Below are 26,692 nucleotides of genomic sequence, written 5' to 3'. Positions count from 1 at the left end.
CAAAAACCACCCAAATCAATGTGTTTGAACTATTTAGAAATACTAATTCAAAGAGGTTATTTGAAATTGAATTAAATTTTATTTTTATTTAATATATAAATAATTTAAATTTTTATAATATAAAATAAATACTTTATATTTAAAATAGTAAAAAATTAAATTTTCTTGAAAAGTTATTTTGTTTTAGAAATACTAATGAAAAAGATTTTGAAATTTCACAAATCATATTCAAAAGTTATAAAACAAAGCTCATTCTGTTAAAATAAATCTAAAACTAGAAAACCAAAAATTAATATAAAATTGAGAACCGAACCTATTCGAATTATGAAAAATTAAAAAATATATAAAAAAATCCCATCAAACATATCACCCTAGAGTTAATTAAGATATTCTAATTTTCTTAATTTTACTAGAAAAAAAAACAAAGGCAAATAAGAGAGCAGAATGGTCTAATCTAATTCTAAATAAAAAATCAGATTGCATGCAAATTGTCCGTGAAAAAATATGTGAGAAATCGTACCACCCCCACCAGCACAACCCAATTCCCGCCGTGGTCCGGTATGTAGAGCCCATCCCCAAGCACCAGCTGCACTGGAGAATTGGGATGTGTTTATCACCCCCAACAAAATGGTACATGAAATGATGATCTACCTTTCTTTGGGCTTTTATGAATCCAGACCTTAAGGGCCATTGGATTACACTACAGAAAAAAAGGGGTCTTATTCTTATACAAGTCTATTGCTTCATGCACAATTGCAGTCCATTATTCATAGTTTTGAATCTCTGTTGCTGGTAGCAGAAACAAGGCAAATTGTGGGAAACTAACAGGCCCTAATTTTTTTTAATCCAAATATGTATATCGTACAAAGCCTAGATGAACAACAATGGCAATATCAACTTGGGCTCATCATGAAACAAGCCTGAAGAAATAAACAAAAGCATAGTAGTTTTAATACCCCACTGGTGAAGAATGACAAACACAGTTTCCAAATTCAAATGCATCATCTAAACAAATATGCCCCTTTCTTAGTCTTATCTGCATGGATTTGCTTGCTGGAAATGAAAAGGCAAAAATGAAAGAAAAATAAAAAAGGTGAAAACAACCTTCAAGGTTTAAGAGATGATATGTAATTTTTCACTTTTTTCAACGCATTGCAGCAAAAGGGTTCCTTTTCCATTGCAGAGGCTGGTATGTCTTCTCTGTTTCCTCTATTTTAGTCCATGGTAATTTGTGTTTAGCCACCTTTCGCTTCCTAGCTGCTACTCCCAGATAGTCTTCAGTGTTCTGAATTTGAATGAATTTACAGTAAAACAGTCAAATTCTTGTTAATGTTAAATGCAGGCTAAATTTGGATGCTAAAGATCAGATTTTGGTACCTTGAGGCAGAGTCCTTCTTGGACATCACAAATGGGGTAATCACTAGGGCAGCAGTATTCAGTTCCAGTACAGCAAACAGCATTTTCATATTCACAGCAGCCGTATATTAGGCAATAATCATAGAATTCAAAAAGGCAACAGCATGTCTCATCACTTGAACAATAGGAAAAGTCTCCACAATCACTTGGTGAAGGAGATGGAGGTGGTGGTGGTGGTGGAGTTGAAGGAGGTGGCGGTGGAGGAACACTTGGCGATGGATAAGGGGATGGTGAAGAGGATTGTTTAGTTGGATAAGAAGCCATGGCATTGACAGCACAAACACCATATGGTAAATCAGTGTCTCTTTTTAGATAGAAATATCCATCTATCCCCCAACTTGTTCCCCATGAATTCTTCACTATCCAATACTCTTCACTGTCTTCTGAACCATAACCAACTATTAAAACAGCATGATCAATGTCATCTGGATCATCCGAGCAGCTCCCATCATAAATTCCCTATTCATGCATCATGCCATACGAATTTCATTACCCCAAAAATTTCGTTTTAAACAAAAAGTTTCCAGGTTCCAAACAAATACTTACACCAGTGTAAAGTTGAAAATCAATGGCGGAACCATCAATTCCCACACTAACAGGTTGCTGAGCAACGGCACATAAAAGAGCACTATCTGATTGCTCTACATCTTGGTAGCCATCAATAGATACAACCTTGGTTTCCTCCTGATTAAAGACAAATACATTAGAATTAGAGTAAGAACTAGTTGAACTACTGAAACAAAAATGAATCAGACCTTGGTGGTGTTACATGTGCCATCCACACCAGTGTAGGGGTAGTCGCTTTCGCTATCGATCCCGCCATTGTTTATAACCCATTCGAAAGCATAGTCCATGTATCCTCCTTCACACCCATAGTTGCTGGTATCACAATCTACAAGTTCTTGTTCTGAAAGGCTAATTAGGTCTCCAGTAACTAAGGCATTGATTCCTTCCATGGCTCCAGTTGATGAGAATGCCCAACAACTTCCTGCAAACATAGGACACAGTTATTCAGGTTTTTTCTCAAAGGGGAACTTACACTATATGTAGGGCATTTTCTTACCACAAGAACCTTGGTCCTTGACAGCAGTCACAACTCCATAGTTCCTCCAATCCAAGGATGAGGGTGCATCGCAAGACTGCACCTTTCTCCTCATGTTCCTTGACAGGGTTGTCCCTTTGTTGATGGGCTTTTTCACCTTTGACAAGTAAGCTTTTCTGAACTCCTCATTGCTCATATCAGCAAACTTGTTCAATCCCACATGATGTTCCCATTTGTTTGCTTTTCTCTTTGCATTCCTCTCTAGGATATACTTCAAATTCCCCTTGAAATTTTCAAACCTTTTCTCAGCCTCCTCGGCGTGCCGGTACACTTTCCGATGCTTTTCTTTCCACTGTTGGAAGATCTCCAACACCCTTTCCTCCGAAAGAAATGCGTCAATCTCATGTTCCACTATGGAGTATTCACTAGGAAGGCTAGAAGAGAGGCTTGTTAGTGAAGCCAATATCAAGAAAAGGAAACCCAATATGTTTCTTTGGAAACCCATATTTTTTCAACGGGGTTGCCAGTGATATCTGATCTTAATCTTGCATTTGTATTGTATATAAGGTGGAAAATTAATGCTAACTGAGCCATGCCTACCAGTCAGCTCTACAACATTCTTTGCAAGTGACCAAAATAACACTGGAACTGTCCAAAGAAGATGGGGGAAACAATGTTTTTGAGGGTATCTTATGAATTAATCAAATGTTTTATGGAAAAATATTTAGTTTCATGAGAAATAAAGACCAAACTATTTTGGTGGTTATGCCCTGCCCGTCTGCTGTTCACACTTGGGTGCAGTTGACTTGTGAGTAGGGATAGTTGCTGGAGATGAATCTAACAGTCAACATTTTACATCTAATTTACCATTGAAAATAGTTGATCAATTAGGTTATAATTATATAATCTATCAAAATGATGCATCCAACTCTCTTCTTTACAAATCTATAAACATTAACCTCACTATATTTTTTTTTGATTAAAGGTAGGTCTAAGTTCATAAAGGATCAATCAACTGTTCCTAACATTAATCACAAGGATCATGTTGGCATTTTGTTGTATCTATTTTATCTTTTGTTCAATGATTGTAAATTCAAATATAAAATGAAATACATGGAATCTGTACAATGCATAAGCTCTTAAATGCTCAACTCTGCTACCTACTAGTCTTTTGCTTGCAAAGAAGAGTAGCTTTCACCCAATTCTTCTTTTTTATTCATTACACATGTTTCTTTAATATGTTTATACTTAAACGCAGCAGTTGCAATGAAATGTATTATAATGAAAAACCCTGACTAATAAAAATAGCTAAAAGCCCCTGAAATTTTCTAAAAAAATCAATTAAGCCCTTATATTTTTTTCACTCAATTGAGCCCCTTAACTTCAAAATTATAATAATTAAGCCCCTTGGGGTAACAGCTGCCCTTTTGGGGCTGTTTTGTTCTCAAAATCGGTAAAAAATACTGAAAATCGTAAAAGAAATTATTAAAAAACTAAAATATTCAAAATCACAAAAAAATTATAAAAATAAATATAAATGCAAAAATATATAAAAAAAACAGTATAAATGTCTCAAAATTATACAAATTATATAAATTATTAAAATGAATAATTTTAAAATTATATGAATTAAAAATAAAAATTGTTAAAAATATGGAAAATTTTAAAATATAGAAAATTATTATAAAAATATAGAAAAGTGCAAAAAATATTTAAAATAATAGAAAATTTTAAAAAAGATACAAATTTTAAAAATACTTACAATTTTATATACAACCTCTATTGTCCCTTGTGTTCTTAGCTTATTTCCCTACCTTAATTTGCATCTCAAAACACTCCTTTGAAATTGACGATAGAAAGAAAGGTACAAGCCTCCGGAAGGTTGATAGTAAATGTGTACAACAAATAGTTTCGAGGGTCAAATGATGGTTAGTGTGCAAATGAAAAAATGATTTTTATTTTTTCATATATATTTTTTAATATTTTTTATGCTTTTTATAATATTTTGTAAAATTTATTCATTTTAATATTTTGTATTATTAATTTTTTTAATTTTTACTTCTTTTAGTTTTTCGTAATTCATATAACGTGAATTTTATATAAATTTTTGCACTTCTCTATTTTTGTAATTTCTAATAAAATTTTGCACTTTTATGTATTTTTATAATATATATTTATTTATTTTCTATATTTTTGTATTTTTAATAATTTTTGAATAATTTTAGATATAAAACACTAAATTTCACCACGTGAAACAATATTGGCGTGCCACATGACGAAAACATCTCCCAAAATGGCAGCAGTTACCCTTTGACGACCAAAGGAATTAGTTAAATGTAATTTTAAAGTTCAAAGGACTCAATTGAGTGAAAATAAATAAAATTTTAATTGATTTTTTTAAAAAAAGTTTAGGGCCTTAAGCCCCTTTAGCCATAAAAATTTTAGATTAAAATGTTTATATACAGTAAATTTTTTTGGTCTACTTGATGTTTATAAAATTAATAAATAGTTAATTTAAATTTAAATTTAAATTTAATAATACTTTAAACTTAATAAAATAAATCAAATAATATTGTTTTATTATTCATATAAATAAGCAGGATAGAAGGTAAAAGTATCACCAAAATGTTAGACTAGTGAGCAAAATAGCCCTTTTGTTAAAATTGCATGGTCAAATATATAAGTTGTTTTGGTGTGTATATATAAGATATAATAAAAAATTTAGCCTTCAACCTTTACATATTTAATCAATTTGACTCATATTCCTTTATTGGAAGTAGATTAGAACATTTTAAACTAATAAGGATAAAGTATCAAAAAGCAGTTCGTAACAAATTTAAAAATTAATTAAGACCTTTTGAAATTTAAAATTATTTAAAAATCATTTAAAAGTTATAAAAATTTTAAAATTACATTTTTATTAAAAATAACAATACCAAGCCAATAAAAGAGTAAGGATCAAAATTTTAAAAACTTATAACCATTAGATTTTAATGGGTTGGTATTTTTTTTAATGAAAATTTTATAATTTTAATTTTTTTATAAATTTTGTTTATAATTTTTTAATTTTTAATAAATTTTAAATTTTAAAAGGACTTAATTGATTTTTTAAATTTGTTATTATGGCCTTTTTTATCCTTTAGCCTTATTAGTTTCAAAATTTCTAATTTATATCTAATAAAAGAGTAGAGATCAAATTGAATAAATATTGTTGCAACACCCCATACTGACCCAATCACCAGGTCTGAGCTACAAAATGTCACATACGTTATTAGAACAACTACGATCGATTACAGTTCAATTTAACAATTAATACATATTACTGAGTCCAGAACATCATTATGACATGATATACAATCTTAAACGAGCCTTATACGATGTAACGACTCGAATTCTAGTGGTGTAGAAAAAAAGGTTTCGAAACTCCATTTCCGTAAACCAAGTCCGTAAATATGAAATAAGAATATTTACAGAGTTAATATAAAAATATACTATAACAGCCCATTTTTCAGTGGTGTCAGAAACAGTGGTTTTGGAGCCACAAATCCGACAAACGAGTCTGTCAATATTATTATTTAATATTTACGAGTCAAATATAGTGTTGTAATAAATTTTGATTTAATAATTTATATTGTTTGAATGAATAGTTAGGTTCAAGTGGTTTTAAAAAAGGAGGTATCGAGATCTCGTTTCTATAAACCAAGCTCGTAAATATTTTATTAAATATTTACAGAGTGTTATAAGGTCGTATTAAAATTTGGTAAAGAATTTTTAAGGTTTAGATAGTTAATTAAGTAAAAGGATTAAATCATAAATGTTGCAAAAGTGGAATTCTATTTGCTAAATGGGTCAAATGGATATGAAATCTATAATTAATGGGCTTATATGGTAAATAAACCAAAAAGGTGGCAAGTGGACATTTATGGACAAATTCTTGTAGTTATTAGTTATTATACTAAGGGTAAATTTGTAATTAAATAAATTAAATTAAAACAAAATTAAATCAAAGAAAGCTATCATCTTCTTCTCCAATATCACCAAAAATGAAGAAGGAAAAACCACCATTTTTGCATCCTCAAGGTTCAGCCAAGCTTAAGCCCTTTGCATGGTATGATTTTTTTATCCATTTCTAATAATTTTTATATTTTTGAACTCATTTTAGCTTAATCTAGCTAGCCCGGGGTTAATTTATAAATTTGTTAAAATTTTAGGGACTTGCCATGATATATTTTGAATATATTTTGAATTTAGATGATAGATTATTAAATTTGGTGGTTAAATAAACAAGTTTTGTCAAGTGATTTTAGTGATTTTATGGTTTAGGGACTTATTTATGAAAATAGTTAAATTTCATAGAAATATTGTGAAATAATGATAAATATGGGCTGTAATAGGTCCCTAGAATATTCGGCCAACATGAGTAATGATTAAGTTTAGTGAATTTACAAGTATAAGACTTAGGGATTAAATTGCGTGAAAGGTAAAATGTCAGGGTAATTTTGTAAAATGATGATGGAAGGATTGAATTATATAAAACAACTTATTTAAGTTTTATAATTGTATTAATTGTATGAAATATTATTGATATCTTGATGAAGCAAACCGAAAATGCCAAGAGGGGGGTGAATTGGCCTTTAAAAAATTTGGTGAAAGAAAAGCTAAGAATGAAACAATGAACACAAAGAATTTAGAGTGGTTTGGCCCCAATTGCCTACTCCACTACCTTAGCTTTTCACCACTAAGGATTTTCCCAAATTCACTAATTTGTTCAACCTTTGAGAACAATGTTTAACCTTACAACTCCTTAAGATTTCTACCCCAAATCTTAAGTTTCAAACCCTCTCAAAGAGATACAAATGAGCAAACAAAGAAACAATTCTTATAAGCTAGATAAAATTGTTTGCAAATTGAAGCACAAATACAATGAGATATACTTGAGCAAAAGAATAAAGATAAAACTCACAAGTGTGTGTACAAAGAATATGAAAATTTAAGTTCTAAGGTTGTTTGATTGATGATTTTTGCTTGAAAGTATTTTCTTGGATGTTGTAGGACTTTAAAAGATGGTATTTATACCCTCTAATAGATTTACAACTGTTGAGGTTGTTGGTGAACTTAATATGGCCGCTGGGGATGTAAAACCAGAACATTTATTTCACCTGTAACAGCGAGTATCGATACCTCCAAAAAGGGTATCGATATTGGAATAAAATAATCGATACTTCAAAAATATTTTATCGATACTTCCTAAAATAGGTATCGATACCATATCAGTACTTTGTAGGGTTTGGTATCATTTTTAAGAAAGGTATCGATTATTTTCAAAAAGTATCGATACCAAAAACATGGTATCGATAATTTTTAGGGTTTTGACAGAATGCCTTTTTGGTCTCGATTTTTCTAAGGGTATCGATATTTCAAAAAAATTTATCGATACTTGGTCAAATGGTATCGATACTTTTTGGCCTGAAATAATTCTGACTTGTTTGAAAATCATTTTGATGTGTTAAAATGATTTTAACTTAATTAAGATCATTTTAACTTGGTTAAAATAATTTTCACTTGATTTTAAAATTGTTTCAAAATTTTCTAAGAGTTTATTGTAAATATTCATATTTTTATTTCTTAGAATTCAAATTTAAAAAATATTTTATCATTTTATCTTACATTCAAAAATACTTTTAATTTGTTATATCAAAATCTTTTATCAAATAAAGCTTAGTTTAACAGTTCGGCCAAGCTTAAGTCCTTTGAATTGGAATAATTGAATGATTGAGTAAATAGTTTTAAATGGTTGGTTATGGATAAATGATTTATGTGTATAATTATGGGTTGTATATTGAATTGAATAAGTTGATGAAGAGCAATATTGGAAAACTTGAGAGGTTTAGTTATGATATGATGGAATAGAGATTATCTGATCTTGTGTTGGAAGTGCAGGACTTTTATACGCAAACCATTGTCGATTCATTCGACTAGCGCTGGGCGCAAACATTTTTTCAATGACTCAGCATCCACGACAAATCTCGAACTCAACATTTGTGATGTATTTCTTTTTGTGTCATGGCATGTACCTAGGATAATGATATTTTGACTAATAGTCTTTAGGTCTATGGTTGAATCTAGTATAATTTACTTATATTGAAAGTCATATAAAATTTAAAATTATGTTATGTCTTGAAACAAATGTTTGTATATAGTTGTGAATGAAATAAGCATGTTGATAAGCTTGACTCTTTTGGATGTGTATATTATTGATGTGAATTGGTAAATGCTTTGTAAAATGGCAACTTGGTAAGATTGGTTATATTTGGTCATTTTGGTGAATGTTGATTGAGGATAAGAAAGTGGTTAATGTCATATGCTCTTTAACAAGGTGAATGTTGATGTAGGTAATTGGTATGTTTTGATTTGTTTGAGAGTATTTTTGGTTATGTTTTTAGGTTTGGATTGGTGGCCAAGTTAGGTGTAAAGTTTACCTTTTTTTTGAAGCAAAATTTGGTGCACATGGCCTGGGACACGGGTTGCCACGCAGCCGTGTGACCTATAACATCCTCAAAACCCCCTTGGTCGTAAATAATGTGAGATAAAATCTTACCGAAATAAGGTATAAGATCAAAGAAAATGAAACTTGAAATATATCAACAGAGAGTTAAATAAAAAAGCATGACATGATGCATTAAGGAAGGGACTAAATTGTAAATATGTGAAAAGTTTTTGGCTTAAGTGTAAATATTCAAAATTTAGGGGATTGAATTGTAAAAATGAAAATTTTGAAAGACCAAAAGTGAAAATAATCTAATTTCCTAAGATATGGAATAGGTCTGTAGGGACCAAATTGAATAGGTGAAGAATTGTGAGGGACTAAATCGTAATTTTACCAAATTAAGTAATGATTCAATGATGGAATTTTGAAAAATCATAAAGGGTAAAATGGTCAATTAGCAACAGGGAGAATTCTAGAATGTAATAATGATGTTGATGATATTTTGGTGGTTTTTTAATTAATTAGTTAAATATTATTTTATTAATATTTTACTTAGATAAAGGAAGGATGAAGGAAATTTATCATCCTTCCAACGTGAGTGAAAGGATGATAAATGAAGTTTTCTTTTCTTTACAATTTAGCCTTTTCCCATGAAAACCTATCTTTTTGCCCAAAATTTTTAAAAATTTCCTTAGATGTTAAAGAGAGAAGATGAAGTAGAAATTCTAGAGAATATACTCATCAATTTAGAAGCAAGAAAATAATAGATGAAAGTGGAGAAAATGAGAAGAAAAAGGAAGAAAAGTGGTGAAGATAAGAAATGCATGGAAATGAAGAAGAAATGAAGAAATTCTTGACAAAGTTGGTAAGTTTCATACTAAACCTACTTGTATTTCAATAGATTGAGTTAAAGATGTTTTAAGTGAGATGTATGAAACATGTATTTAATCTAAATACTAGAAATAAAAAGTATTTGATGAAGAATAGAGACTTAAAACACTAAATTGGTAAGAGAAAATGTGATTTGCATGGTGAAAAGTACTAAGATTAAGAAATGAATATGTAATCTAAACATAAACATAAGTGACTAAATTGTATAGTAATCAAAAGCATGACAATTATGTGTGATTGAATAAAAGATAGTGCAAAGAACCTGGGAAAAGAAAATATTTTCATTAAAATAGTTTGGACAGCAGCAGTGACTTAACTTTGAAAATTCACCTAAAATTAAAGAACTTTAGTTAGAGATTGAATTAAATATGAAATTAAAGCTTATTGAGTCTAGCTTCATATGGAAGAAACGGTGAAAGAAACGGGATTTTATGAGATATATTAATTTTCGTGAAACAAGGTCAGAGTGAATTCGAGTTCCCCTGTTTTGACTTTGGAAAATCATAAAAAATTGTAAAAAAATGATTTTGAGTTTAAATTTATATTTTTAAATTATTAATGATTCTATTTTCAATAGAAACAAACGAAAAAATCATCCAAACCCCGTACTAAGAGATAATTAATTTTTAGTAAAGAAAGGTCGAAGCTGTCAAGCAACAGAATAAAGACAAATTTGAATAATTTACTGTACTTATTGGCTAAATTATAAATTTTGAAATTTTTATGGTAAAAAGATATTTGAGTCTAGTTTCAAAACATCAAGCGGATATTAATTTCAAATTCTGTAGCTCAATATATAAATAATTTAGTGACTATGACTCAAGTGGACATCTTTGATATGAACATATAAGTAAATAGTGGAATTATAGACAATGTTACATATAAGCATGTTATATACTAAAAGCTAAAGATTCTAATAAATATATACATAAAGGATGTGGAATGGAGAGGAGGAGGAGGAAAAATATATGAATATATATATAGTAGACAAATTTGAAATGTTTCAAATAGTTGTAAGTGATGGAATGATTAATACATGTGAATATGTTTAAGCGAATTGATAAAATAATAAGTGAATAATTGTTAATTGATGTGATATTGAATTCTTGTTAAAATTTTATGAAGAATTAAATTGATTGATACAATTTAGAAATTAATATGAAATATACATAAAGTGGGTAAACTACTATGAAAGTGCAAGTCCTCTAATAGTCTTATTTGTAAAACTTTAATATTTGTATTAATTTTATAAAATTTGTTGTCTTTGATTGAATATCATGTTTTTTAAGGACTTGAGATTAGAAATAGATGTAAGTGGATGATATGTAAAATGAAGTGGCGGTTATGACATCTGAATACGGTTTAGGTAATGATATAAAAAAATGAAAAAATAAAAATAAAGCGTGGAACTTGTAGGAAAATGGAGACGACGTCATGATGACAAGTTCGCCATGTCACGACGTGTAAACCCCAACGTCGCGATGGCAGTTCAAAATTTTTTATGAACTATACAATTTGGTCTTTGATCAATTATGGATGTTTTAATGAGCTCATTTAACTCATAATTAGTGCTATCGTAAATTCAATTATTACTGAAATGAGTTAATGATCTATATTAATTAAATAATATGATACATTGATCTGAAATTTTCAGTAGTTGCTTTGGCAATGAATGTGACATCCTGATGCCTTGACTCGGCGACAGGGTCGGGTATGGGGGTGTTACATGACCCACATAGTCTATCCACACGGCCATGTGTTAAAACAGACTATTACACGGTCTGAGACACAACCAGCGACATGGTCGTGTGACTCAACATCAAATGTCTACACGGTCTGGGCTGTGACACACGACTTGGCCCCACGGCCATGTGTCCCTTGTATTCAAAAATTTTTAAATTTTTTTAACTTTTCCGTTTGGTTTCGAATTGACCCCAGAATGTTTCTAATTTATTTTTAGGGCCTCGTAGACTCGTTTTAAGGCTCATAAGTGCATGTTAGATTATGAATGATTTGAGATTGATTCAATTGTAATTATAATTGAATATTTTTAAGATAGTAATTTTAAATGTTTAAATTGTTATCATAATACTCCGTGACCCGATCTCGGTGACGGATACAAATTAAGGTTGTTACATGTATTTAAGTTCGGTTAAGTAATTTAACCGAGAAATTAGTTAATTAAAGCTTAAGGAGTAAATTGTAAAAGTCTAACGCTATTGAATTTTAATTAAGAAAATTCTTGGGGACTTATATAATAATTATCCAAAGGACCAAAATGATTACTTAACACTCTTTATTATATTTTCATAGTAACTTCATAAATATTTATATTTCGTCATTACGAACTCGGTTTATAAAAATGGGGTTCCAAAATCATATTTTTCGACATCACTGAAAATCGGGTCATTACAGTTGTAAAGGTTAAGGGCTAAATTTATTATTATACCTTATATATAAACACTAAAACAAACATTTAACCATACAATTTTAATTGAGAGTTATTTTACTCACTTCTCTAATATATATAAATTAATTTACACATTTTCCAATTAAAATCTAAAATGTAATCTACAGGATAGAGCAACTCCACCATGCCGCACTATATACATAGAAGTGCCATTGGAATAGATACCCTATCCTCATGGTGAGATGGACAATGAAGCTTCACATACTTTATCATTGTCCACAAATTAACAGTTGAACCCATGTATGATAAAGCATACTCTTTTAGAATATACCCTTTCTTTTTGTTTTGCTTTGTTTTGTTTTTAAATCATTTTATTTTTTTCTCTTAAATGCTAAGCCTTCTAAAAATTTATTCAAAACTTAATTAAGTTATACGCTTTTCATCTCTGTCTTCGTCTTTGATACTTAATTTTAGTTGATATGACACTTTTTTCAAGTGACAGTCGAAGTGGTTGACATTAATTAATTTTTCTAGAAGTTTTTTTAAATCTTCATATTTTTGGATTTTTGGAACTTTTATAAGTATCTGATTTTTTTATTTGTTATAAAATTTGGAAATTATTTATAAATATTATTATTTTTAATTTATAAATATTTTGTATATATTATTATATTTAATAAGATGTATAGGACAAAATAGTATCCCCTATCGTACATAAAAGAGATACAATTGAATTGTTGTTTCTATACCATTTAACAACATGAGATTGTATCCTAATCCATACTTAATTTTGAAAATATTGCACAAAGGAACCTTAATACAAACATATATTGCATTTTTTATTAGGAAAAAGTTATTTACCCTCCTTTCTGGCTTGAAAGTAGTAGGAATTTAGCAACTTGGAACACTATTTCTAATCAGGAATATGGCGATTGCTACTATTGAGAGCATCCTCGAATCGACGACAAGATTCAACTCGCATCTCTGTGATTGTATCATTCTCAGGTGCAGGGTAATAATCTTCTCTAACTTGAACATCCCTGAGTGTTGGGATTCTCAATAGGAACATCATGAAGTGTTCATTTGTCGTTCCATGAATGAACAGTTTCCTTAGGCTCCCACATTGCGCTAGCAACGCTGCTGCTGGTAGAAATAGGCTTCTCTGATTCAGATCCATGTCCTGTGCCGGCCAATAGTTGAGCTCTTTAAGATTCAATATCTCAATCCCATTTAGAAAAAACCTCTCCCACAAGCTCAAATCTGCCTGCCCTGGGGGAGCTGTAAGAGCATAACCTATGACTCCACTGCAGTCCAAGAGCATCCTTGAAAGCCTTGGATAACAAGCTAAGGAACACAGCCCTAGTGAATCCATGCAAGGCCTCTGTTGATTTCTGCTATCACCTTCAATCTTTATTTCTATCTCTTCCAACGCTGGACAATCATCTAGACCTGCCAAGGATAATGGAGTGAGCAACTCACCTACACCTATCCAAAGGGAAAGATGATGTAGTTTGGACCATGTCCTAGAAGAGAACAAGTTTTCGTCCCCGACATCGTGGAAGTGGGACTTGCTTTTCTTTTTTAACCTTTTCTCTTCCTTGATCATGTCTCTCTTTCTTGCTTGTAAGTTGTATGATTCACTTAGTTCCTGACTTGAACTACTTCTTGTCTGGTTTTCTGAATTGTCAAGGGTGTTCCACACGCAATCTATATGGAGCCTTTCAATTCGATCTCGAATTGGTTCTATTGCCTGCAATGAAGAAACTGCATTAAAGTTTTTGCAGAAAGAAATTTTGACATGGACCAAAGTTTTCCTAAGAGCGTGAGTCAATTCCCACATCCCTTTGCCTGTGATCTCTTTGCATCCTAAAACCTCAAACTTGGACAGTCTGGGGCAGCCTAGAGATATGGCTTCCAATGCTTTATCGGTTAGGTCAGCAGAATTCTTGATTGATAAAGATTCCAACCCTTGGCAAAGGGCGATCCCATCTAGCCGAGCATTTATGCCCCTACAGATTCCATGGAATTGTCCCAACTTCAAGGCTTTAAGCCTGGGGCACCTGGAATTAAGCAACTCCAACGCCGGCCAAGTATCCCTAACGTTGTAGCAAACATCGAGAACCAACTCTTCAAGTAGTGGCAATCCAGCAAATACATCTCCAAGTGTAGTATGGCTGATACTTGCATCTTCAGATGTGTAACCCTCATCATTTGGATCAGGCCTAATGTTGGACAAAGAAGTAGCATCAACAAGGTGAAGTAAAGAAAGGCAAGGACAATTGGAAGCAAGAGCAAGCAAGGTTTGATCGCCAACAAATCCAATAAATCGATGGTCAAATATACATGTTGCAAGCAATTTACGGAGGTTTGGACAGGAAGCAGTAATGGCTAAAAGCTCATAGGACTTGAATCCCTCAGCTGAAGAATGTTTGAGGATATTAAGATGAGAAAGAGAAGCTGCAATCAAAGGGTAGGCTTTAATGGCAGGTAGAAGATCTTCAGTCCAGGAATGAAAAAGTGAAACATCAAGTGAGGAAAGCATACCAGAATACTCAAAAAGGGCAGTAAAGTCAGAACCAAGAGGTTCCGTAGGCAAACGTTGATGCCAACGTATGAGCTTAACATGTCGTAAGTTAGGCCATTGGGGAGCTAGAAGATGGAGAGTTGAAGGGTTACGGATATAAACTACTAGAGAAACAACAGAGGGAAATGCATGCCGAAGGAGTTGAGCGAGAAGAAGCGGGTTTGAAGAGGAATCAAGAAGAGGGTGTCCCCATGGGGAGAGCAAAGAAAGGTCGAGATGGGTAACAGCTCGAAAGCAAGTGGGGAGGAGGAAGAGATCGCGGATGTTGCCGCGGAGGGTAAGGGATTTGCGAGTGGAACGCTCAAGCAAGTGCCATTTCAGACATACAAGGGACATGACATTGCGAGTACGGGTATCAGCAACTAAGGAGAATATGATGGCCAAAACCACATCGGGAATGTCATGGAAATGAACATAGCTTGAAGTTCCAGCCATTGTTGTTTGGCATATATAGCCTAGGGGGAAGTATATATATACAATGTTGTGAAGGTGGTAGGCTATATTCCTTACTATGGAAATAAAAAAAAGAGAGAGAAATATATGTGGAATCTGAAACTTAAGTTCTATAATTTTGTGTGTATGGGGACAAGAGAAGTGTATAAAACAAGATAAAATCACCCTAGATTCAAAGGCTATATTCCTTTTTTATTTGTATTCGTTTGGCCAAAACTGGCCGCTTATTGAGATAGTGAATAAAATGTATAAGTGGGTTCTATCTATAGTAAAAGAGGTTTTTTTTTTCTCTCTACATTTTATTGTTTGAGTTTAAATGTATTTGAAATCATATTTTTCATCCTTGAAAAAAATTAAATTCAACTAAAAATGTTGAAAATCAGGAGAAAAAATATGATTTGTCATTGTCCTATTGGAAAGGAATAAGGATAACATGGAATTACAGTTTCATACAATCCTTTCGGTTGAGTTGAGATGGTATATAGCTAGGACTCAAATAAAAACGTTTGTTTCAATTACCTTTATTGGTAATAAAACAATTTTTCTTGCTTTTAAATTAAAACCTTCTAAAATAAATTTAATATTAATAATATATCTAATTCATGAAAATTTTAGTATCTATTTAAAATAATTTAAAACTTGACTTAGATGATTTTTTACATTTATTTATTTATCTAAATAAAATATTATCTAATTAAAATTTAAAATAATTATAGCCGATTGAGTCTTACTTCAGTTGGCATTGACATTATTGCTAGTACAAGAAAACGGGCGATTTGAGCACACTAAGCACGTTCTATCCTCTTCTTTAAGGGTTTGAGGATAACTCATTACGAGTTATGAATTGTCATGCAAAATTTTCCCATTATTCTTAATCAATTAAATAATTATAATTTAAATTTGGTTATGTAAGAATTTTTTTATATAAATGGTGGAATTAAGTTGTGATTGAATGTCGTGAAATATATAGCCATATCTGTAGAAGTTCAACTTAATGGATAGGAATAAAAATAATCCAGAACCAGAAAGAAAAAGTGTATGTACATGTGTATTCATAGATGTGTAGGGACAAAAGGGATGGTGTGAAAATGAAGAAAAAGATTGAAGAACTGGTTAACTTTTTAATTGATTGACTGATAAAAAACTAGTGAACTAGTGGCCAACAAGAAGAGAGAGATCTTTTATGTGGTGGGAAAGGGGGAGATCGAAAGTGAATCAAAAACTGGGTGAGAATTAAAAGAAGCATGCAAACGTTGGTAACCCATGGAAGTGCATTGTGAGGGTGAAAATGAAGATTCAATCAAAGGAAAAAATCTGCTGAGGAATATGGATGTCAAGGTGAGGAAATAAAGATCAAAAGGAGTGGAAATTGGAAGGGATGAGGGGATCAATGGGGGAGTTTTGGACCTGTGGGCTATGGGGTTTGGCCTCAGATAGAATATTTGGAAGGAAAGGTGGGACAATCAAAACATATGTACACTTTCAGAGTTTATTTTTACAACACAAGTTTTGCTTTGGGGGTTCTGCCACTTGCCCTTTATTCCTTTTTTTTAATATTTTCCATTTTTTCTTAGATATTTCCACATCTCTATTTTGCTACTGAAATTAAGAGAGATGCACTTTCCCTTTTCTATTTATTTAGCTTATGCCTACTTGTATAACAAACATTTATAGTTTAACTCCAATTCAATTGAGTTTTTACCTCATAAAATATGAAGAAAAATGTTGTTGTATTTCTTGTTCTTCATTACACAACAATGTGCTCCACTTAGCTTTAATTGGAAACCACAGCTTTATAATATTTTTACCATATTTTATATATTCTTTTTGAACTTTTAATAATATATATTTGGATTTTAAATACTTTTTAATTTTTTTTATTTTTAAATAATTTTCTATATATTTTTTAATTTTTTTTAGTAGAATACATGTGGATTGCCACACCAATAAAGTTAATAGATGTTAACTTTTCCATCTATTTTGGGGTGTTCTGACAAACAACGTTAGTTCCAGGCTAAAAGAGACGGAAATTTAGTCATTTTCTAAATTTTGAGGGCTAAATTTATTGAAATTTTAGAATTTGAACTAAAATGACAAATTTTGTAAACATTGAGCACTAAATTTGTTGAATATTTTATATTTTGAATTAAATTGTTAGCATATGTAAACATTAAAAGGCTAAATTTGTTATTAGACCAATAAAAAAATCTCACATCAGCACTTCCATTAATATTCAAACGGCTCTTAAGGTTCGGTGACAAAATATTTGATTTCGTATAGTTTAGTGACTAAAATAGAAAAATTTGAAAGTTTAGTGACTAAAATAGAACGCGGGCAATACTTTAAGGACCATTTCTGTACTTTACCTTAATTTAGTACTGTAAACAAATAAAATTATCATATTCATTGAAAAATGTTATAAATTACGCTTTAATTAGTTAAATTTAAATTTTATTTAACTAATTCTTTTTATTATATTTATTGTTTATAAAGTTTAAATATGCCAAAGGTCCCTGTACTTTTCTAAAATTTAAAATTTAACTCTTATATTTTAACTTTGAGACATTGAGTTCTTGTATTTTTATTTAAAAATCATGATCTCTTTGTCAACATTGTTGTTAGAATTGTTGATATGACCATTATTAAAAAATGTAAAATAATTTTTTAGACCTCAATATTTATATATATATATATATATATATATATATATTTGTAAATTTGATCCTTACTCTTTAAAAGTACATAAGCAAATACAAAAACATATTTTTAAAAAATAAAAGTATTTTTTCATATTATCAATAAAAATTGTGAAAACTACAAACTCTTAAAATAAAAATAAAAATCATTTAAAAATAATTTTAAATAATTTTAAAATTGAAAAATATAAAATTTTTAAAAATTCAAGCAATAATTTTTGGGAATTTTTGGAACCTCCAGTAGTTGAATTCTTCAAACCACTAGTTCCTAGTTTGACCTATTCAAAGAAAAAAAATATTAAAACTTCAAAAAAGTAAAAAATAAAAAATAAAATCAGTTCAATCAATTTTTAGCCCGATTCAACCAGTTTGTATCGGTTTGTAAGTCAACCATTTTTTACTTGTTGCTGGATGATACCTCAACCGATTCTTGGTCCAACTGGCCGTCTGGTTTGGTTAAGACAACATTGAATTTTGGATTCTTTTTTAATTTTTTAAATTATTTTTTGAAAATAATATTTATTTTTTTATTTTTTGAATTTAAAGAGTTTTATTTTTTTCATAATTTTGAAAAATCTTAAAATTATATTTTAATTTTAATTTTATTTAACATGTGAAAAAATTAATTTTAAATTTTTATGCAGTTTTAAAGAATAAAGACTAATTTAACAAAATTGTAAACATTAAGGGCTAAAATGTTAATTTACCATTTTAATTACTACATCAATAACCTTAATAGTAAAATTAGACGAAGGACCAAGATTTTAAATAAAAAGTAAAATGACTAAATGTCTCAAAATTAAAGTATAAGGACTAAATTTAAATTTCAAAAGAGTACAGGATCTCTACCCTATTTAAACCTATTTTTAATAGTGTATAAGATTATTTTGAAATATTTTTTGATTTAATTAAAAATGTTTATAATTTTTAATATTTAGTTAAGTAAAAGAAAATTGAATAAAAAAGAGTAGCAAAAAAAGTTAATTAAATATTATTGTAGCAATGAAAAACTATGCTTGGGCTAAAAAACCTAGTTAACTTCGTTAATAAAGTAAATATACTTAATAAATAAGAAATGTTAGGGAATAAGAATTATAATAAATTATATAAATGGTTATCCAACTATGCTCGGATTCTTATTTTAATTGCTCAGCTTTAAATTTTTAATTTAGACATTAACCTTTTGATTTGTTCTTGTTTTGGTCACTATTGTTAAATTGATAACGAGAAGCCTTTTTTAATTAGTATAATAACACATTTAGTCCTCAATTCTTACATATTCTATTAATTTGATCATAATTCTAAATTATTCAATAAATTGCAAATTCTATCAATTTGTTCCTCAAACTTCTTGACCAAAGCTTTCAACTTATAAAACAGAGACATTCCACATCTATTAATTATTTTATTTATGGTTGAAATTATCCAATTTGATACATAACTCTTTTTGTTTATATTTTTAAGAAGTTGGAGTTAGAAATTAACTAAACGCCATTAAAAATAATAGAAAATAAAATTCTAAAAATATAGTATATAATAAAATTACATAAATAATTTATATTTGTAAATTATAATTTCAACTGACTAGCATAACTTAAGTTTTTATTAATTTGTAAATGATTTGACACTAAATCAAATTATTAGTGATACATATTGCTTATTTTGAATTTAAAATTAGAAACAAATAGAACACGTAATAATCTCTTAATTCTTTCACACTTTTTCTTATAAAATGTAAAGTTTATAAATTTTTCTTATATAATTATTGATTGAACAATTGAAGTTTTAAAGCTATATTTTTTAACTTTGGATTTAATTTCCAAATTCAAGAACCAACCTCGAGGACTATTTCTATGTGCCTTGAAGGAAATATCATACTATTAACAACAAGAGTAAATCTAAAGTGTTCCTCTTTTCTTTTCTTTTTCTTTTTAGGTTTTCCATTTTCTTTAGCAAAAATTTTATCAACCAAAGGGTTATAAAATATTATATTTAGAAGAAAATGATAAAAAAAGGAAAATTAATTAAAGTTTTAAGATAAACTCATGGATATCAGGAGTTGGCTTGGAATATGACTTGTTAGTTGAGAGAAGTTTTTTTTTTTCTTGTTTGGGTTTTACAAATTTATAGATGTGGAATGCCTTTCTTTTAAGAGTTCAAAGCTATGGTCTGTAAGATTGAGGATCAAATTGATAGATTTTGTAAATGTGAAGGGTTGAATTTATTAAATTATTTAGAATTAGGATCAAATTGATAGGATATGTAAGTACTAAGGACTAAATGTGTTATTATATCAATTAGAAAAAGACTTTCCGTTCTCAATGTAACGATTGGTGACCAAAATAGGAACAAATGCAAACATTAGTACTTAAATTGAAAATTTTTAAAAGTGGATAACCAAAACAAGAACGCGAGCATAATTGAGTGACTATTTATATAGTTTACCCTAAAGTTTATTAGGGTGAAGTAGAAAACTAGAATTTAACATTTAGAATTAAGTAGGGGCAATCAACGAGGGTTTGTAGTTTTATCTATAGGTGAATCTATGGAGGGTAGGTAGTCTCCCTTAATATAGAAAGTTGTAATTCAATATCGATAAAATTATAAGTTAATATATAATAACATTACAATTTCATCTTTTAAAAATGAAAAGATTGTTTAATCTTTTCAAAAAAATATTATATTTTAACCTCTTAAAATTTATAATTCAATTTTGATCCTTATCTTATCCATAAAAGTTACAAGTTGAGTGTCAATTATACATCAAAATATCAAATCACATTAAATATGGTTAGTAAGGTTAATGTGGTGTTAATTTAAGTTGATTTTATGAGATGGCAATTAACAAATATATACAACCTTTCTCATATCTCTAGGCTTCACATCAAAAGAAAAAGGAATAATAATATCACTTGTTTCCCGTATCCATAGCCTGAGGGCTGTTTTGGTAAAATATTAAATGGGAAATGATTAAAATAAAGATGTGGGGTTATTAGTGAATATAAAAAGGTTTCTGCTGCTACTAAAATGAAGAGAAGATGAAGGATTAGATATCAAATATCCCTATTCTTATTCTAAAATGCAAATATGCAATCCATAGTTTTACCCCAAACCAGCATTGCCCTAGACACATGATAATTGATAAGCATGGATGCCAGGTGTCTACAAATAACTAAAATATGCTGATTCTTTAAAAATATCACTTCCCTGTTCATCAAAATTTATAAATATTAATCAAATTAAGATTAAGGAATGAGAGATGGAATTTGAAGTTATTTTTAACTTATATTGTGTCATTATAAGTTGTCAAGTGGAGAGTTGGCAGGATACTAATTGTCTGTCAAGTTGAATGAAGCACAATCAGAATCACGAGCAATTCACTCAAGAATTGTAGGTGCAAAAAGTTTAATTTCTTTAGGGAAAAACAATCATATTTTCCACACAAATTTCCATCCTAAAATTGGGTTTCCATTTTTTAACCTAGGAGTGTGGGCTCAAGTGGAGAAGTAGCCATAACTTGGGCGAGACTATACATTAGACATAGTCAGTGAGTTCGAAACACTAATTGGGCTAGTTGGATCCAGACAAGACAATGAATTTGGTTTTTTTATATTGGTGTTGGTGTGCTTAAATTAGTGAACTATGAATTTGTGGGTTGCTGTCTTAGGAGTTAAAAGAGTTTGGACCCTTAACTTTAAATCTTGTGGGGAAATAGACAAGATTTGATCTAATTTAGGATATTTTAAATTTATACAAGCTTTAACAAGTTAATAACGAAGGCCTACCAATTGTGCGAAGCCTTTACAATCATTTACTCCAATTAATTGGCAGCTACTAGAGTAGGGATAGTCGAAGCTGAATACAGATGAATCTTCAATAGGCACATGAAGAGATGGATCAAGTGCATTTATGAAAGCTTTAACGGTGCAAAAAAACCTCAAACTTTTTTTTTCTAAAAAGAAGTAATTAAGTTCCTTTTCTTTTGCACTTAATTGGGTACTTGAACTCTCAAAATGTATCAAAAGACTTTCAAACTTAAAAAAAAAGCAATTAAGCCCTATTTTATTAAAAATTAGAAAAAATAAAAATATAAAAATCGTAAAAATATAAAAATATAAATTTTAATAAAAATTCAAATATTAAAATTTATTAAAATTATAAAAAATATAAAATGGTAAAATTGTAAAAAATATATAAAATATATAGAAACATAAAAAATATACAAGTTTATAAAATAGTAAGAAAATTATACAAAATGTAAAGAAATATAAATTTGAAAAAAATTATGAAAATATCGCACCAAAAGAAGCATTTTTAATCTTTTCTATAACTTTTATTGATTTTAATTCTTTTATCATTTTCACCACATGTCACATCAGATTGCGACACGTGAGGACTTTAATTGAAAAAACTAAGGGTCATTAATTTATTTATGATTTTTATAAAATTTAAAATTTATTTATGATTTTATAAAAATTATTTTAATAAATTTTAATTTTAATATTTTTATTTTTATTAAAATTAATAAATTTTCTAAAATTTATTATTTTATAATTATTTTTCTAATTTTAATAAGAATAGAGGCTTAATTGCTTTTTTGAAAAATTTTAAGGGTCTTTTTCATGCATTTTGAAAGTTCAAGTACCCAATTGAGTGAAAAAAAATAGGGGTTTAATTGGTTTCTTTGAAGAAGTTTGAGGGCCTTTTTTATACATTTTTAAAGTTCAAGTGCTTAATTGAGTGCAAAAAAAAAAGAGAGAGAGAGAGAGAGGAGGGATTTGTTGTTTTTTTAAAAAAAAGTTTAAGGATTTTTAAAACCCTTGAGCCTTTATAAAAGACCAACACGGAAACTGGATCGTAGGATCCTACTGCCACATCCCTTGTACTACAAGTGTAGACATAGAATTATGGACTCTTCATAATGGACTATGTTGGCACCATTTTTTTGACAAAACGGGGTCGACTTGGATTTTAAAAATGAAAACGAATATGGGAGTTGCCACCAATCCTTTTTGATAAGGTGTGATCGGGCCACTTCGAAAAGTGGTTATTTTAATAAACAATTTGATTTTATTAAAACAACAATTTTGGTCGACAAAATTCAAAAAATGAGTTCGGGAGTCGGTTACGTACGAGGAAGGATTAGCACCCTCGTAGCGCCCAAAATTGGTACCTAGTTGATTAATTAATGTCTTAGTGTCGAAGATTGAAAATTTTGAAGAATTTTAAAAATACGATCCTTTATTGAAATGTTGAAAATTTTCGAGAAAAGGGCATATTTCACATTAATCGAGAAAGAGAATTATATCCAGTAAGTTAGGACACAAGTCTTGAATTCTCGATGCGCGAATGAATGCCGAAAATTTATTTATTTAAAAGATATTTAGCTATCTCGGATTTAAAAAGGGATCATGCCCAGTAAGTTAGGACACGATCTTTTCTTAATTCTCGAGATCATTTAAAACTTGAGTTTGAAAAGATCCGTGTATTTAGATTTATTGTGAAAATCGAAACCCAGTAAGTTAGGGTACGACCTTCTCGAATCTAAACATACGAAATGCCATTTATTTAGAATAAATTTTGACATATTGAGTAAAATGAAACACGATGTCGTGATAAAAAGAATGCAAAAACGAATGACATTGTTGATATACATAGCAAAACAATAATGAATACGATGGTGTAAAGATAACACGAGCAACAACAACAAAAATAAGATAAATAAAAAGTACAAATCCATAACATACAAAACAAATATATAAGCAAATAAAGTCAAAGCATTCTTTTAAAATAATAACGAAAATAAATAAATAAATAAATAAAATGAATAAAATTATAAAAATGTAAAAAGATATATGTCGAAACCATTTTTTTGAAAAACAAAAAATTTAGGTTGTCGACTTTAAAAAATGAAAATTGGGAGTCGCCACCAATCTTTTATTAAGGTGTGATTGGATCACCTAAAAAAAGGGCTTTGGTCTACGAGTTTTAGAAAAACGGATCCAGGAGTCAGTTACGTTCGAGGAAGGATTAGCACCCTCGTAACGCCCAAAAATTGGTACCTAGTTAATTAATTAATGTCTTAATGTCGAAAATTTGAAAAATATAATCCTTAGCAAAAACTCTTAAACGTTACATATTAAGACCCTTATCATTTCAGAGAAAGAAAATGCCACACCCAATGCGTTAGGGCACGACATTCTAATTTCCTAAAAAATGAATTAGGCCAGAATACTTGTGTATTAAAAGTTTAAAAGAATATCTATTTATTCAAGATTTAAGAAATCGCGGCCTAATACGTTAGGGCACAATTCCTCCAAAATCCCAAACTCGGAATATTTCCTTTATTATTTTTTAGAAAAAAATCTTCATTTCGAGAAATCAATGCGTCACATCCAATACGTTAGGACACAACGTGTTGAATTCCCAATAATGAGTTCTTATTTTTTTTTGATTAAAGAGAAATGCTCGATTGTTAGATTTAACGAAGAAAATCGGAACCCAATATGTTAGGGCTCAATTTCCTTGAAAATTCTAAATACAAGCATTATCTCAATTTTGAAAATTTTGAAATCGAGTGAAAAATGATGTGATGCTACATTAAATATACAATGCAATAATAAATATTACGATGGCATAGAAATAATATGAATAAATGAATAAACAAAATCGATAACAATAATCCATGACATGCAAAATATTAAATGTAAACTCAATTATATAACGAAAGGAGGAAAGCCAACCAAATAAATGAAGAAAAGAATATATATAATATGAACATAGAAATTATGAAGATTAAAATATACACATGATTTACAAATAAATTTTGGGTTATGGAACGTATATATATATGCAATACATAATATTTATGAATATAAAGAAAAATAGATAAACATATATGGATTATAAAATAGGTATTTAAAATATATATATTTGAGCCCTTTTTAAAAAAGAATAAATATCCATATGAATATAAACAAAACATTTGTTAAAATATATATACATATGTACATATAAAAATAATGATAATAATAATTACATTATAGAAAATATACATATATATAGGAAGATAAAATGAATACATAAAAAGTATATATATATAAATATTAAATAATAATTACAATATTAAAAAATAAATATACGTACATATAAAAATATTTGTTTTAAATAAATAAATAAATAAAAACAAAAAATATATATAAATAAAAAATAATTAAAAAAATAAAAGAAATAATTACATTATGGAAGTTAATTAATTTTAAAAAAAAGAAAAAAAACTAAATTGAACTGAATATGAAAAATCTGGGCAAAGGATTAAATTGAACACGCGAATTACATAGAGGGGCTGGAAGGGAAATTTTCTCCTCTCCTCTAAAACGACGTCGTTCCAGCGGGGCTAAATTGAAATTGAAAGCAAATTAAAGGGCTAATTCTAAAAAGATAAAAAAAACTAATTGTAAAACATTAAAAAGGTGCGAATAACTCATAGGGCTCGAATGGGAAAATATCTCCATCCTTTGAAACGCGTCACTTTATTAGGGCTAAATAAAATAAATAAATAAAATTCGCAGCGATATCACCTTCTCCCTTTTTTAAAATCGTAAATAAGTAAAAAATAATCGAAAAAGAAAAAAAAACAGTAAGCCAACTTTAAAAAACTGCCAATCGTTCTCCCTTTTTTTATTGATTTCCTCTTTTTCTCCTTTCTTTCAACAATGAAGGGAGAGGTCTCTATTTATAGTTGAGCCTCCCCAAATCCAACGGTACAGATCAATTACATCAACGGCTAAGATTAAAGGGTATCTACAAATTAAATCTCTAAGATTACAAAATCATATCTTCTAAGATTACATATCATATCTAAGATTGCATATATCATATCTAAGATTGCATATCCTCGAAGATTATGTTTCCATATGTGAGCTCGGGCTAAAATTGGGTATTACAATATATATATATTTTTATATATGTATGTGTGCATAAAATTATGAAAATATGAAAAAATCTATGTACGTAAAAATATATGTAAGTATGTATGTATATATGTATATAAAGATATGAAATAAAAAAAATATAAAGGTAGGTATATATGTATATTTATAAAAATTAAAAAACGTATGTAGATATATATATATATTATGTGCATGTATGCATTAGAAAATATATAAAAATATATGTACACATGAATTATAAACTATAGAAAATACATAAGAAAAATATAGATTTTAAAATATAAAGAGTATGTATAAGTTAGACCTGTCCATGGGCCGGGCGGCCCGGCCCGGCCCGACGGCCCGCCCGAAATATGGGAGGGTTTGGGTAAAAATATAGGCCCGAAATATGGGCTTGGGCAAAATTTTAGGCCCGTTTAAAAATGGGCAGACCTCAAGAAGATTTTTGGCAGGGCCCGGCCCTACCGAAAAATATTAAATATATATTTTTATTTTTAAAATATGATAGTTTTTATTTTAAGTTTATTTACTTTCATTTCCTTAACTAGTGTTACAAAATAATAATAATAAAACATCAAGTTTGTTTTACTAATCAAATGTTAGATTTTGTTACAACAATTAATACAATTAATACAATTAATAATTTGATAAATTTACTAATCAAATGTTAGATTTTATTACAACAATTAATACGATTAATACAATTAATAATTTGATAAATTTACTAATCAAATGTTAGATTTTATTACAACAATTAACAA

General features: G+C 29.2%; 2 protein-coding genes across 2 annotated transcripts; both read right to left on the bottom strand.

Annotated features, from left to right (window-relative positions):
• Positions 1 to 929: 929 nt before the first annotated feature.
• Positions 930 to 3,004, bottom strand: LOC105772993 (cysteine proteinase mucunain). Its single transcript, XM_012594538.2, has 5 exons — positions 2,480 to 3,004; positions 2,172 to 2,404; positions 1,963 to 2,100; positions 1,378 to 1,875; positions 930 to 1,285 (listed from the first exon to the last, which is right to left on the bottom strand). Exons 1-5 carry the CDS (start codon positions 2,961 to 2,963, stop codon positions 1,145 to 1,147), a joined length of 1,494 nt encoding a protein of 497 aa, XP_012449992.1. The 5' UTR covers positions 2,964 to 3,004; the 3' UTR covers positions 930 to 1,144.
• A 9,950-nt stretch (positions 3,005 to 12,954) lies between these two features.
• Positions 12,955 to 15,265, bottom strand: LOC105772992 (F-box/LRR-repeat MAX2 homolog A). The gene has a single exon (XM_052632890.1). It carries the CDS (start codon positions 15,263 to 15,265, stop codon positions 13,160 to 13,162), a length of 2,106 nt encoding a protein of 701 aa, XP_052488850.1. The 3' UTR covers positions 12,955 to 13,159.
• Positions 15,266 to 26,692: the final 11,427 nt, after the last annotated feature.

This window comes from Gossypium raimondii, chromosome 6, assembly GCF_025698545.1.
Source record: "Gossypium raimondii isolate GPD5lz chromosome 6, ASM2569854v1, whole genome shotgun sequence".
Lineage (NCBI taxonomy): Eukaryota > Viridiplantae > Streptophyta > Magnoliopsida > Malvales > Malvaceae > Gossypium > Gossypium raimondii.
Note: the sequence above shows the minus strand (reverse complement) of the source record. Positions and strands in the feature narration are given on the sequence as shown.

Coding starts and splice junctions, on each gene's coding strand:
- LOC105772993 (XM_012594538.2), bottom strand. CDS start 2,963: ATGGGTTTCCAAAGAAACATATTGGGTTTCCTTTTCTTGATATTGGCT. Junction 2,101..2,171: donor GCACATGTAACACCACCAAG/GTCTGATTCATT, acceptor GTCTTTAATCAG/GAGGAAACCAAGGTTGTATC. Junction 1,876..1,962: donor ATTTTCAACTTTACACTGGT/GTAAGTATTTGT, acceptor ATGCATGAATAG/GGAATTTATGATGGGAGCTG.
- LOC105772992 (XM_052632890.1), bottom strand. CDS start 15,265: ATGGCTGGAACTTCAAGCTATGTTCATTTCCATGACATTCCCGATGTG.